General features: G+C 34.5%; 5 protein-coding genes across 6 annotated transcripts; 3 read left to right on the plus strand and 2 right to left on the minus strand.

The window, feature by feature from the left end:
• The first annotated feature begins 34 nt into the window (after positions 1 to 34).
• LOC129789522 (ras-related protein Rab-40C) lies at positions 35 to 3,209 on the plus strand. Its single transcript, XM_055826346.1, has 4 exons — positions 35 to 424; positions 510 to 671; positions 743 to 1,159; positions 1,828 to 3,209. The coding sequence occupies exons 2-4, from the start codon at positions 533 to 535 to the stop codon at positions 2,046 to 2,048; spliced, it is 777 nt and encodes a 258-aa protein (XP_055682321.1). The 5' UTR covers positions 35 to 424; positions 510 to 532; the 3' UTR covers positions 2,049 to 3,209.
• A 3-nt stretch (positions 3,210 to 3,212) lies between these two features.
• Positions 3,213 to 5,278, minus strand: LOC129789524 (uncharacterized). Its single transcript, XM_055826349.1, has 2 exons — positions 3,479 to 5,278; positions 3,213 to 3,419 (listed from the first exon to the last, which is right to left on the minus strand). The coding sequence occupies exon 1, from the start codon at positions 5,159 to 5,161 to the stop codon at positions 3,530 to 3,532; it is 1,632 nt and encodes a 543-aa protein (XP_055682324.1). The 5' UTR covers positions 5,162 to 5,278; the 3' UTR covers positions 3,213 to 3,419; positions 3,479 to 3,529.
• LOC129789523 (uncharacterized) lies at positions 5,251 to 7,204 on the plus strand. 2 transcript variants are annotated; one of them, XM_055826348.1, is made up of 2 exons: positions 5,251 to 6,690; positions 6,759 to 7,204. In XM_055826348.1, the coding sequence occupies exons 1-2, from the start codon at positions 5,321 to 5,323 to the stop codon at positions 6,772 to 6,774; spliced, it is 1,386 nt and encodes a 461-aa protein (XP_055682323.1). In that variant the 5' UTR covers positions 5,251 to 5,320; the 3' UTR covers positions 6,775 to 7,204. The 2 variants fall into 2 exon arrangements, with proteins under 2 accessions (XP_055682323.1, XP_055682322.1); XM_055826347.1 differs by having other exon boundaries at positions 5,267 to 7,204.
• A 363-nt stretch (positions 7,205 to 7,567) lies between these two features.
• Positions 7,568 to 11,863, minus strand: LOC129789525 (glucose-induced degradation protein 4 homolog). Its single transcript, XM_055826350.1, has 4 exons — positions 11,544 to 11,863; positions 10,998 to 11,165; positions 10,084 to 10,163; positions 7,568 to 10,016 (listed from the first exon to the last, which is right to left on the minus strand). The coding sequence occupies exons 1-4, from the start codon at positions 11,685 to 11,687 to the stop codon at positions 9,797 to 9,799; spliced, it is 612 nt and encodes a 203-aa protein (XP_055682325.1). The 5' UTR covers positions 11,688 to 11,863; the 3' UTR covers positions 7,568 to 9,796.
• A 95-nt stretch (positions 11,864 to 11,958) lies between these two features.
• On the plus strand, positions 11,959 to 13,843 carry LOC129789526 (BTB/POZ domain-containing protein KCTD5). Its single transcript, XM_055826352.1, has 3 exons — positions 11,959 to 12,296; positions 12,534 to 12,785; positions 12,898 to 13,843. The coding sequence occupies exons 1-3, from the start codon at positions 12,108 to 12,110 to the stop codon at positions 13,090 to 13,092; spliced, it is 636 nt and encodes a 211-aa protein (XP_055682327.1). The 5' UTR covers positions 11,959 to 12,107; the 3' UTR covers positions 13,093 to 13,843.
• The last annotated feature ends 45 nt before the right edge of the window (positions 13,844 to 13,888 follow it).

Below are 13,888 nucleotides of genomic sequence, written 5' to 3' on the forward strand. Positions count from 1 at the left end.
TTAAACTTTCTGAGAGGGCGCTGCAGGCAGCTAGATAGGTTGTCAATTGAAATACAGCACAGTGGAGGTGATGGTGAGAAAAATATTTTTCTCTCAAAATTCCGTACAAAAATAATACATCGTGATTGAAGCAATAGTAGCGCCCCAGTGCCAAAGTGTTCATTCTAGAGCCCCATTTACGTGTTAGAATAGCATAAAGTGTTGCTCAAGTGTGGAGAATTCCAAAAGAAATCCGGAAATTTCGGTGAATTTTTGAGGGTGCTGCGCAAAAAGACGCAAAAATATCCCCCCTGCCACACGCAAATCCTTTCTGCGGAGAAAATTTGCGTGATAATTCGCTGGGGGCGTCCATGTGAAGCTCAATAGATGGGTTCTAGTGGCCCCAGGGTGCGTGAGGTGGATCTGTAGAAGCAAAACACACACGGTAAGTCCTTGAGTGTGCGCCCCCCAGTGATATTGCGTGAAAACACCAATGGGGCTCTTGCGAATAAGAAAAATTCTCTTTGCAGCTCTACCCCCCACTGTTTGTTGCATGGAACAAGCGAGAATGGCCAAGGACTACGATTACCTGCTAAAAGTACTCTTGGTCGGGGATAGCGATGTTGGGAAGCACGAGATAATCTCGGGACTGGAGGATGGTTCATCCGAAAGTCCATTCTGCAGTGGAAGTGGTAAGTTTTATAGTAATTTTGTTCCCTACCTCTGCTATAAAAACCTTTCTGTGCCTTTCTGTTTCTTGTAGCTTACAAAACCACCACGATCCTCTTGGATGGAAAACGTGTAAAATTGCAATTGTGGGAAACATCCGGACAGGGGAGATTCTCCACAATAATCCGCTCATACTCCCGCGGTGCTCAGGGCATTATTCTCGTGTATGACATCACAAACAAGTGGAGTTTCGACGGAATTGGTAGGTGGCTCAAAGAGGTGGAAGAGCACGCTCCGGGAGTCCCAAAGGTACTCGTTGGGAATCGCCTGCATTTGGCCTTTAAACGACAAGTGGCTGCAAAACAGGCGGAAATGTATGCATCCCGCCACAAAATGGCCTGTTTCGAGATTTCACCGCTTTGTGACTTCAACATCCGGGAATCCTTCTGTGAACTGGCAAGAATGGCACTTCACAGGAATGGAATGGAGAGAATATGGAGAACTAATAAAGGTGAGTTTAATTTTTATCCTTCAACATTTTGCAAAGACGTTTATTCAATTTTTATGAAAAAACTCCACATTCAGATGAAAGAAATAATCGAGATTACACAGAAATCTCCAAACAGCTAGAAAAGCCTCAGAAATTTTAATAAAAAAATGCAAGAAAATTGCATTTACTATGTTTTAATCATTTTAACATAAAAAAATCTCTTGATTTTCCTTTGATAATAATTCTTTTTGAAATTCGTCGACGAAACATCAGCGTTAACGTTTCAATCGTTTAAAGAAACAAAAAAAAACTATTTTGTGATGTACATAATATTTTGCATTTCTAGTCAAATCTTTGATGATTATTATTTAAGTGGAAAATCTGTTTGACGATGTCTTACTTTCTTATGATTCTCTACAAGATATGTAAATGAAAAGAAGTTTCGACCCTTATATCGTTGAAAAAACACTTTTTTTTCCAAAAATGATCATAAAAAAGTTAAGATTTTAATTATTTTAATTCTTATGCGTCAAAATTCACTGTTCCGTGTTAATTCCATAGTCTTGCTGTATTGTTCTTCTGCTCACAGACAAATTCTCACAAACATTAGATACTCATCTTTTTTTTTAGAGGAAAAAAGTCTAATCAAAAGTTTTTATAAATAATTTATATTTTGAATTTATTTTCAGTGCTCTCACTTCAGGAATTGTGCTGCCGAACAATCGTCCGACGGACATCCGTCTACGCAATCGACACGCTACCTCTACCACCGACTGTAAAGTCCCATCTAAAATCCTACGCCCTCACCTCATCCCAATGCATAAACACCCTCACGAATAACTCAAAAAATCGGCGTGTGAAGACGCCCACACAGACCAACAGTACAAGGAACAGCTGCTGCATATCCTGAGGTGTCTAAGGGTGTGACACCTCACAGGATTTAATTATTACTATTGTGACAATGTGGATGAGAAGGTGAGAACTGTGAATTGAAAAAAAAAAATGAATTGCAAAAAAAAAGAAGGAACGTGAGATAATAAGTATAAAAAAATTGCACATTGGATTTTTCCTTTGATTTTATTTCCATTTTGGAAACAAGAAAGAATTGCTGCAAGAAATGAAAAGAGCATATTTTTGTATAAATTCGTAGGTTTTAAAAGCAAAATATTTGTTTCTAAATTGTGTGCGTAGATTAAAAACAAACAAAAAAACAAGTAGTATACATAATAATATTAATTAATAAGTATATTATAATCCCTATTTTGAGGATATTTAAAAATTGTTTATTTTTTCAGTGTATTATTAATTTATGTTATATATTATTATTTTTGTGATGTTTCTATTGTTTTATGAAAGAAAAAATCCATTTTACGATTAATTCTTGATTTTTCATTTTTATTTCCAAATTTAAAAAAAAAATACGCAAATCTAAAAAGGATTATTTGAGTAGATTCTCTATTTTTATTATACCATATAAAAATCCCTTTGAGGTTAATATTTCAAAAAAAAAAATCCTTGATTATTTAAAAAATCAAGGATAATTTGAAAAAAAAATGTATAATCTTTGTGAAAAATTATTGATTAAAAAATTTAAAAACATAATATGTGGAATTAATACCAAATACTAAATTTACATTTAAGACATACAAAATATTATTTAAAAAAAAATTAAAAATGCAAATTTTACTCCATTTACTCCATAACCCACACGATCCAAAAAATACAAAATGACAACGTAGTGGAAGATAGTAAAGTTATTAAAAAAAAAAAATTAGTCATAGTACTTTCAACAAAATGAATTTTGACGACAGGATTTTTAACAGCAGCTGATTAACAGAAAAATGCCATATATATTCGAGTATATCTTTTTTTTGTCTTAGAGATAAAAAAAATTGGTTATTTTGTACAAAATAATATAAAATAAATAAATTAAAAAATATAGGAATGTAAACTTGTAAGGAACTTAATATATATTACTTACTAAAGTCAAGAATGCAGTGAAATTAATTTGTAATCTCCATTTACATGATGTAATTTGATAATAAATTACCGTCCTTAATTAAAACAAAAACAGTTTCTTTTTATTTCAAGATTCTTTTTTAATTATATTTATTTTATTGTTTCTAAATTATTAAATAATGTAGGTAGGTACTTCATATTCTTTTATCACTTCTTCATCAATAGGAAATCGGTTGGTCAGTTGGATAAAGCTCCGCTGAGTTGATTACTCCAAATACCCGGACTGAAGCGGGTTCGAGTCCAGATAGTGCAGAAAATTCATCTAGAAAATTATAGAAAAATTTTAATCCTTTTCATTGAGTAATTAGACAAGAAACTTACTATATGTATATTATTATTCTTCAACAGCATAATTACTCTCTCTCCTAGTTTTCAATTATCATATTGTGAGAAACTATCATCACTCTCGTACCCACTGTACAGGTCTATCTTGTCCATTGATTTTACTGTAAGATCCAGCTTAATCTTTCCATTTAGCTCAGGAAATTCAATTTCACGTCCTGCAATTTCTTTTGCAAGCATCGTCTGACCCACAATTAGTTCCAAAATCCCTGTCCTCCGGGAAAGGTTTGGAATGATGAGCTTAATGAGATCCAAACTGATTCTTGAACATTTGGTGAGATCGACGAGACGTAGTGTTGGGCACCGTTCAATAAACGCCGCAACATCATTGTTTGTAATTTTAATATTGTTAATTACATGGAGTTCTTCCAGTTTGCCTTTAGGGAGGATTTGTGTTAAAAATCCCTGCCCATTTAATTCGAAGGGTTCAAAAAGGAAATCACATCTTAGCTTCAGTACACGAAGATTATGAAAACTGGCAAGCATTGTAATCAGGTTTTGTGTTATATACTCAATGGATGTATCGAGATACTCCAAACGATTGAGGGTGGCCAGTCTACGTAGGAAAGTATCGTTATCACTGTTATACCAACTTCTAATTTCCACGCGAATTAGTTTGGGCAAATCAGCAAGGATTATAAAATCACTTGGGGAGAGCGCTCGGTACTGTATAGCCAATGTCTCCAAACTCCTTAAATTCGTTGCAATAGCACGTAGACAATCCTGGTTAATTCCAATGCATTTGATAATGTTGAGAGAGCGCAAATCCGGATTCATTTTGCAGAAATTGATGAAATCAGTCCTTGAAATCATCTTGCAATTGCTGACGTTAAGCTCTTTCATTCCACGCAAATACTTTACAAAATATCCATAAAGCCTGCCGTTTTTGGATAAGTCGAGTTTCTCGAGCGAGTTAGCATTTTTCAGGATTTTCTCAGCAACTTTCTCAGTCAATTTGCATCTCACAAGTCTTGCCACCTTCACAGGTTGCATAATTCTTGATAATTCCCCAGAAGTCTTTTTCGCTCTCACATCGAAATCCATAAGGTGCAAATTCTCCAACTTCTTGCACGGCTTGAGAATTACCTTGAGCAGACGCCTATCCGTGGCAAAGAAGGAATTCTTTGAGGCTATCAATGTATGCACGTACGGACCAGCTCCTTGAGCAATTCTCTTTGCATCCTTGAAATTGATTGTCCCATCATGAGCGAGTGTGTCAAAATCCAATATACGCCGTGCTCTGTAGATGATCCTGGCCACAGAGTCAAATCTCTTGCACACCATCTGAACACAACTCAACTCCCGTAGATTCAAGAAAGTGAAAATATATTCAAGACAGTCATCATTGAGCTTTGAGATCAACTCCACCTCATCTTTATCGCTGTGAGATAGTTTGAGCAAATCTTCCGGATTGGTGTCTTCCATCAGCTTGAGGACAAGTTCCGTCTTTCCATAGAATGTATTGAAAAAATGGGGCCTTTGCAAGGCTTCACGGGCTCTCTGGGCGTTTTCAAATGTTACCAAAGCATAGCCATCCTGGAGGATTACTTGTGTGATGAATCCATCTTTCCGGAAACTCTGCATTATTAGGGTCTGCAATGTTGCCTCATTTTCTCTGTAGCCGCTTACAATCACTGTTCTCGACTCTTCAAGCTCTTCCATTGTTATTCAATTGCTTTTTCTATTCTATTTTACTTTTATTTAATAGAAAAAATGGAAAAAATAATTAATTGAAGAAATGAAACGCGTATAGCAGATTAACGGATTATCGTTACCTTTTCAACATAACCTCATTTTTAACGCATAATTTCTGTCGTTAAAATGGAGAAAAGTGAATCATCCGAACATAATTTTGCTAATAAAACTGCAAGAAAGTGCAAAGATCTTGAAGAAGCCGAAGAAGCAGCACTATGTAGTAGCACAATAAGCGTCAGCGGTTATTACAGCGACTACTCACGAGTCCTGATCACAGCGCAAATGCTTCTGAGCAGTTTTCATCAGGATGGCCCCATCGTACGTGTTATTCTACACAAATCTCATGCTCTGCTAACATTTAAGGATATTAATGATGCAAGGAGTGCCATTCGGAAGAACCACTACCTTGATACTCTAGATGGCAAGAAGAAGCTAATCCTTGTACCAGCGGATGGTGATTGCTGTGTTGGAGGTATCCTTCAACCTCTGAAATTCAATGATCAACTGGAACCCGATGGAAAGGACGTAAATGGGGCGCATTCTATCCTCAAGCTAAACGACAATTGCCTCGCAAAGATTTTGTCATTCTTCAATCTACGGGAGCTGATTACTCTTGAGGTGATTTGCGACAGGTTCCAACAAGTATGCAGGAGTATCTACAAGACACATCGTACATTGAATTTAAATGAGTTAGCCTTGAAGAATGGCCGTCCCAGCAGACTCACATTGAAGGAAACAGAAAAGATTGTCCAGGAAGTGGGACCATTTGTGATCACATTGGTTGCTTCGAAAAAATCATTCTTTGCCACAAGTAAACAAACGCTTCGTACTATTTCCAGTAGTATTTCCATGTCTTGCAAGAAGCTGGAGAATATACTACTTGTGGGATTCGATCTAACTAACGCAAGGAACCAGAGGAAACTCAACCAAATATTCGCGACAATAAAGATAATCAAGCTACAGAGATGCAGGTTGACTGAAGAACTGCTAAAAAAGCTCTTGAGAAGCGCAAAATGCCTTGAATTTCTCGATGTGTCGCAGAACTCAGAATTGACTGGAGAATTTCTCAGGACAATTCATGGACTTTGGGGTATTGATTTGAGCTATTGTATGATTGAACCGGAGCATTTTGTAAATTTCTGCGAATCAAATCCACAACTTCGGTACCTCAATATTATGAAAATGAATACATTTGATGAGACGTGCTTCGGAGCTATGAAAAATTTGGAATATTTGGAAGGGCTTGCGATTGTAGAAGTAGGATACACTATAACAGATTTTTCTAGTCTCGCAGATTTGCCCAGTCTCAAGCACCTTAGGATGGATAGTCGTATCATCAATGGGATTCTTCTGGAGAATTTTGCAAATTGCAAACATTTGGAGGTGCTGGATGTGATTGATTTACATGTCGAAGGAAATATGGTTGAACAGTTTGCAAACCTTAAATATTTGCGCGTGCTAAAGATCAACGAAGCATGGGGAAATGTTACAGAAATGTTAGAACAGTTCCAAGTCAACTCTCACCTTCGAGAACTTCATATTGCCGACATATCCTCCTTCACAGATGCCATACTCATTGAACTCATCAAAAAATGCACTGGACTGCGCTACATTGATCTGTCGCTGTGCTACGAAATAACCACTGATCTTCTTCGGGGGATTTTGCCTCATCTCTTGGAAACACTGGGACCTGAGGAGTACCTAGAAATGCGTGTGGGTAATACACAACTTTCTGAGCAAATAAGAAGAGCCAATGATGATGATTTTATTGATCTTCATGGAAAGATCAAGTTGGATCACAATGTTCAGAAAACTAAATACAGCTTGGAAGACCTATTACTATTTAACGAAGACTACCACAGCTTTTACAGTTTTGATACCGACGATAAAGAATGGGAAGATTGATCTGTTTTCTTTTTTTTTTCAATAATTTTTGATTATTTTAACTGAATAATTAAGAAGTAACAAGCTGTAAAAAATTGAAATATTAATTAAAAAATTTAACAAATATCTAACTTTTGTCAGTTTTGATTCTCAGGACGAACATCTCTCGTTTGAACTTGTTGATCTTTTACTTAAAGATCCTCATCAATGAGATTAGCAAGGGTGAACGCCAAAATGGATTCAATTAGTCAGAATAACGATTCGAAATTATGATGACCATTTCTTTTTCGCCTGACATTCCGAATACGATATGGACCTTCATCAGACGCTTTGGGTACAATTGATTGATCTTTATACCCTCAAATTAAAACTTCTCTAATTGAGGGCTTTACATTTTTTATCAGCCAGCCTTAAGTCCCAGTCTTACTAACTTTTCGAAGCACAGTAAGAATACAACTTCCATCTAGACGATTTTCATTGAAAGATTCCTTAAATATAAAAACGACTTTATTCTCTTGTTATCTCATATTTTTTTTGTTTTATAATTTATGTATAATATCATTTTCTTGTTTATACTTCCAAGAACAGAGTTTTCAAACTAATATATTCAGAAATTATGCATTTACAATGGGTCTGTGCGCGATAAAAAGGAGGAAAAATCAATTTTAATTTTCTTCACTGACAAAATTCAAAGGAGAAGAAAGGAGAAATAATATTCTCTGCAATATTGATTAATTTATTAATGAATTTCTTTTTTTTTCTCTCTCAAATAACTTTTATTGTCTATTGGTGAAGATGTGTTTTTTTTTCTTACATTTTTATCAAATTGCTTTTTACTGGTCTATTTTTTTTTCTTAAATTCCCTTTTCTTTTTTTTTAATCTCTTGCAAATCTCTTCACCAACTGCGGATCTACATTGAAGATTACTATTTTCTTTTGTATGTAATTTATTTTCTCTACATTTTCTTTTATCTATGTAGCAAACACAGAGAACTTTGTCAAAAAAATTGCGTCAGTGTAATTTTAAATGTTTCTACAATTATTAATAAAGCAATTTTTTTTTCTTATTAAATGTGCGCTGAGAAAAAAAACTTTCACTCATTCCATCAACTATGGTAACAAATGATTGCATTTTGGGCGAAAAGAATAAAAGTGGTTAAGGACATTTTATTACACATTTCTTGAAGAATTCGAGAGCTTCATTAAAATGCTTTTTTTGGAAGGGACAATATTTTTTTTTTCTATTATACATATCTCAACGGGGTTCAACGACAAGGGATAAAATGTTTGTTTTTTTCTTTCAATTAATTTATGTAAATATTTTCACTATTTAGTAGACCTCAATGATGAGTTTTCCGATTCGCTTTTCATCATTTGGTGACCATCAGATTTTTCAGTTGTTTCTTTTTCAGCTTTTTTTCCAACGAAAGTTTCTTTTTACTTTTTACTAAAAAAAATAAAAATTTCCACACGAATTGCTTTTTCTCTTGAGGGTGCGGTCTTTCAGGAATTCCGTGTATAAAACAAATCTTAATTAATTACGAAAAGAAGAGCATGTGTATGATATGTTTTTTTTTGGAGGAAAATTAGTCAATAAAATCATCTATCAGGTGTTCCAAGCGTGATGTACCTATAAATTTCAAATAAATGCCATTTTTATGTAAAAATTGTAATGACTTTTTTCTTAAATGAAAGAAATAAAATTTATTTATTCGCTTAAGAAGCATTTCAATGCAAAAAACACGTTAATGACGTCATTGATTGTATTTTGGGGCAATTTTTGCTGAATCTTCTCAATTGTTCCCAGCGGATAATTATAAGTTTGTTTGGCGATATCGGTGTTTAAAGAAAAAAAATGAAAAATTCTAGGATAAAAGAAAAGAGGAGAACACATAATTTTTTATAGAAAAATTACATTGTTTTCTTTTTATTCCTACTTTTTTTTTATAAATTCGTTGTTCAAAAATCACTCTTGAATTAATAAAACTTCTGTTATCTTTAAGAAGGTAAAAAAAAAATAACGAACATGTTTTTTTGCAAAGCGTTAAAACAAGGTATAAGATATTAAAAATATATATATTGAAAAATTTTAAGAATTTGTAAATTACAAACACATGACATTTATTTGAAATTATGCTGAGGTCACCCTTTTTTGAGTACAAGAATAACTTTAATTGCACATTTTATAATTTTGAAATTGTGCATTTTTTAAGCTCCTATTGGACTTCATGGAGGGGGAGGGGGATAAATAAATAAACTTGCATCTTTCTTTGCGTGTTTTCTATTTCTTTTCGATTCACAATAATGCCAGGTAATATATTTCTTTTTTTTTTCGTGTAAAATTATCTTAAAATAAATTCTTAAAATCTCGATAGACGATTTTTATCAAAGTAAAAAGGAAATTATACTTTTTTTTTAAGCTTTCATTGTCAATTGTAAACCTCTGGCAATAAACGCGATTTAATTTAAAAATATATTTACACAAGAAGTCATTGAAAGCAAAAGACCGATTAACAAAACATGCCCGAAAAGAAATTTTCAATTTTCTGCTTTCGCATCTTTTCCCGATTTTCTTCTAAAATCTCCTCATCTAATTCTCTATTTCAAAATGTTCTTTTTTTCTTCCCTTTTTGGAGGTTTCTTTTGTTTCCTTTCAATTTGTAAGTAATGTAATATTATTAGTAGAAGAGGATCTTAAGTTCCCTTTCGTGTGGCATTTTATCTAAATTCATAGATTTGAATACACTTATCGGGAACATGCTCCAAATGTAGCGATTGAAACCATTCCGATGATCTGTGGTAGTAGTACCCCTCCATTGTTGCTTTTGATTTTTGAAAGCAAATATAGTAGAAGCCAGCAAAGGATGCCCCATTTATATCCTTTATCGTATGATCAGGTACGAGAAAATGTTCCTTCCATCGCATAAATACAAAGTCGCTAAAATTTTACCCCAAAAATTATTTTTTTTCCAAAACTTCCTACAAAAAACGAAAGAGAAACTCACCTCTTCGCCAAACTATCGTAGTCAAAGTTGTCCGAATTGAAGGTCTTTGAGTAAAATTCAGCAAATGTTGAGAATTTGCTCTGAAAAAAAAAAGAGTAAAGAAATGCATATTTTACTATTTTACATTTTCTTTAACATTCAAGACATTCAACTTCTCCCATGCGCATTGAAATTGCGAAAATGGGAAGCACGAGGTGTTGTGCGTGGTTCATGGAAAATTTTGGCATTTGATCCACATTATGATGTGGTGTTGTATAATAAATATAACAAAGATTTGTATGAGTGTAAGTAGATAACTTTTTATGTTATCAACTCTTCATATTTTTATGTTAGAAAATGTTTATATTTCTTAGTTAGAAAAGCTGAGGATGTTTTTTTTTTCAAAAATAATGATAAAAAATATTAAATTTCTTTTATAGGGGAGACTGGAGATTGTTTGTACTTTCTTAAACTTTATTTTTTAAATAGGTAAAAAATCAACCTCTTTCATTTAACTTAAATTTACAATAAAATATTTTTTTAATTCAAAAAATAGAATTTTCTTTGCTAGTGAAATTTTTTTAGATTGATCTTTGTAAAATGGTCATATGTGGTCCAATTAATCAATAATTAATTAATTAATTTAATGATTTACAATTATAATTATTTAATTTAGAATATAAAGAAAATTAAAATATTTTATTGTAAAAGATTTAATAAAAAAAATGTTTTTTATTCTATTAATAAAATAAAAAGGATAATTATAGCAAAAAATGGATTAACATATAGAAACAATTTGTAATCCTAAAAGCTTTTTTTGCTTAACTTTAGCAGAGTAAAATCTGCTAACCAATTGGATAAACAGACTGCTCAGAAACTTCAAATTCCTTTCAATTAGAATCTTTTTGGAGAAAAATACCCAAAGTAATCCTTACCCAGTGCTTCCTGTCAACATCTTCATCTGCATCCCATTTCCTCGTCAAGAATGGATACTTTTTGGAGATGATTTCGCCATCGAAGAATGTCGTGAGGGTCGGAAATTCAAATGTTAATCCAGTAATCTTGAGATACCCACATAGATAGGAGTTCTCCTCGTCAACGTGCTGCAAGAGATGGATTTGGATTTCATTTATATTTTATATAATAAAAAAGGAGCCGTATAAACAATGTGCTCGCGTGTTGTCTTGGCATTCAATGCGTCAACCTTCTGTTGCGAGATGCGCTACAGATTTGGCGAGAATGTGCTTTCTTGACCTTGGGCAGGGTCTTCTTAATGCACACTACTGCTAAGCTTCCACATCAATGCACAAGAACGGCCGGGAAGTTATTCTGAGAGGGATGAATTCTTCAGGCAAAATGAAGGAGGTCTCGTGACAGAGGGATAAGTAGTTGCAGAAAAGGAGATAACTTTGGGAAAGGATTTGTGGCATTTTCTGGGAGGTTTCCTTCTGGAGGATCATCATAGGTTGCATGGTATTTACCTGCAGGACGACTTCAACGTCGTATGAATTGCCTTTGGATTTCTGGGATCCTTTAAATCGACTCCCATTGTAGAGGAGTGTTACATTTGGGACTCCCAATTGCTTAGAGTTCGCAGGTGGGGGCGGTTCAACCTTTACGGGCATTGGCTCACCAATTTTTGGTTGTTTTTGCGACACAACTACCACAAGACACGGAAAAGAAATAATATGAGAAAAGGAAGTTTATTTTTTTTAAGGAAACGCAATATTTTTTTTCTGCTAGCGAAAGTCAAAGTTTTGAAATTTCTTCTTCTTCATTAATTTTTTTAACACTTGCCTTCATTCTGTTGCATTGGCAAGATACGATTTTGCTTGGGCGAGAGAGAGAAAATGGGTGCTCCATGTATGTTTTTCTCATCCTCGCCAACGCAGAATTGTATTTTGCATCTCATAGGAATTGTGAGAGGTAAGAAAAGTTGGAAATTGTCAAGTTTTTTGTTAAAATTTGGCGTTTAGGAGGAAAATTTTTGGTTGTGGTGCAAAAAAAGTGATTTTGTGATTAGTTGGTTGTTTTAATGCCCTCAGATGATGGCCACAATAACTCTGAACCCTAAGAAGAGCCCCACACTGCTGGAGAATCCATCCGGGAATCAGTGGGTGAAGCTTAATGTCGGGGGAACGTGCTTTCTCACCACAAAAACAACCCTGGCACGAGATCCCAGCTCCTTCCTCTTCAGGCTCGTGCAGGAAGACAGTGATTTGATATCGGACAAGGTAAATCTCACTATTGCACACTCACAATACCATATCCCATCCCCCGACCATCCGGACAGCTCTGGCAGTATGCCAGAAAAGGCAATATGTACCTTCCAGTGTGTGGTGGGCATGCGACACAAAGACGGGGAGCACCCTCGCGCCTCATTTCTCTGGCTGTCATGGCTAAAATAGATTAAAGCCCCCACGAAGAAGCTTGCCAATAATTTTTTTCTCTTTGTAAATTATATTTTGCAGGATGAGACTGGCGCATATCTCATTGATAGAGATCCTCGATATTTTGCCCCAGTTCTCAACTATTTACGCCATGGAAAGTTAGTCCTGGATGGCTTATCCGAGGAGGGTGTCCTGGAGGAGGCGGAGTTCTACAATGTAACCCCCTTGATTGGTCTCCTGCGCGAAAGTATTTCCCGCAGAGACTCTCGACCTGCCTTAGACAAGAAGAAAGTCTACAGAGTTTTGCAATGTCAGGAGAATGAACTCACCCAGGTAATGCATTCCTTCTATGCCTTCCCCTCCTCCCCCTAAAAGATCGATTTTCAGCAAAATTTACTCGCCTAAACTGTTTTTCTTAATAAATATTTTCTTTGCATTCAATCAGCTCGTGTCAACGATGTCTGATGGCTGGCGCTTTGAGCAATTGGTGAATATTGGGACGCAGTACAACTATGGGTCCGAAGAGAATGCTGAGTTCCTCTGTGTGGTGTCCAAGGAGTGCATCAGTCCGCTGGTTGGACGTGAACCAGAGTCGAATGACCGGGCAAAGGTTCTGCAGCAGAAGGGTTCTCGAATGTAATACTCTCTCTCTATTTCCATCTCTGTTGTCACTTTTATGCCTCAAACACCCACAGAGAAGATGGGAAAGAAAACAAATAGAACCTCTTCTGCATTCAACATTGTCTTGCCAATGGGATTAGGATGAAGTTTAGAGCATCGGCAAGGGATGTTTTTTTTTCTTTTGGGGCAACATCTCGCACAATTGAGAAAGTATATAAATAATTCTTGAGGCGATCGATGGAGGAAAAAAAGAAAAACATTTTTTAATAAATATTAGCATTTTTTGAGACATTGCAAATTGTTTTCTAAAACATTTGCAGAGAAAAACCATCTCACAGAGAAGAAACCCACAAGAAAAAAAAAGAATAACATTAAGTATACAAGAAATGTATGATTTTTAAATTAAATTAAATTTCTAACTAATAGCTAAGAAAACAGAAGAAAAAAAAAACGTATTGATTTTAAGGATGTTTTTAGGATATAAATTCCACCTATAATGCAATGCACCGAATGGATAAAATATATCATCAGATGAACTAGATTTTAAATTAAAATTACAACAAAAGAAGAACATGGAACAGAATATATTCTGTTATTATATTCTGCCAAACACAATTCTTATTTTATAGATCGCGAAATAATACTAGAAAAAAATAACAAGAATGGATAAGTTTGTAATTTTAATTTCACGATGAAAATCGATTTTGTAAAAATAAAAAAAAAATTGTACGTTACAATAGAAAAAAAATATATTACAAAAATAGAATTTATGATTTTGTTTTAATTTTACTTGCACAAAAATGTAAATAATGACG

The sequence above is a fragment of the Lutzomyia longipalpis genome, chromosome 2 (assembly GCF_024334085.1).
Source record: "Lutzomyia longipalpis isolate SR_M1_2022 chromosome 2, ASM2433408v1".
In the NCBI taxonomy this organism is placed as follows: domain Eukaryota; kingdom Metazoa; phylum Arthropoda; class Insecta; order Diptera; family Psychodidae; genus Lutzomyia; species Lutzomyia longipalpis.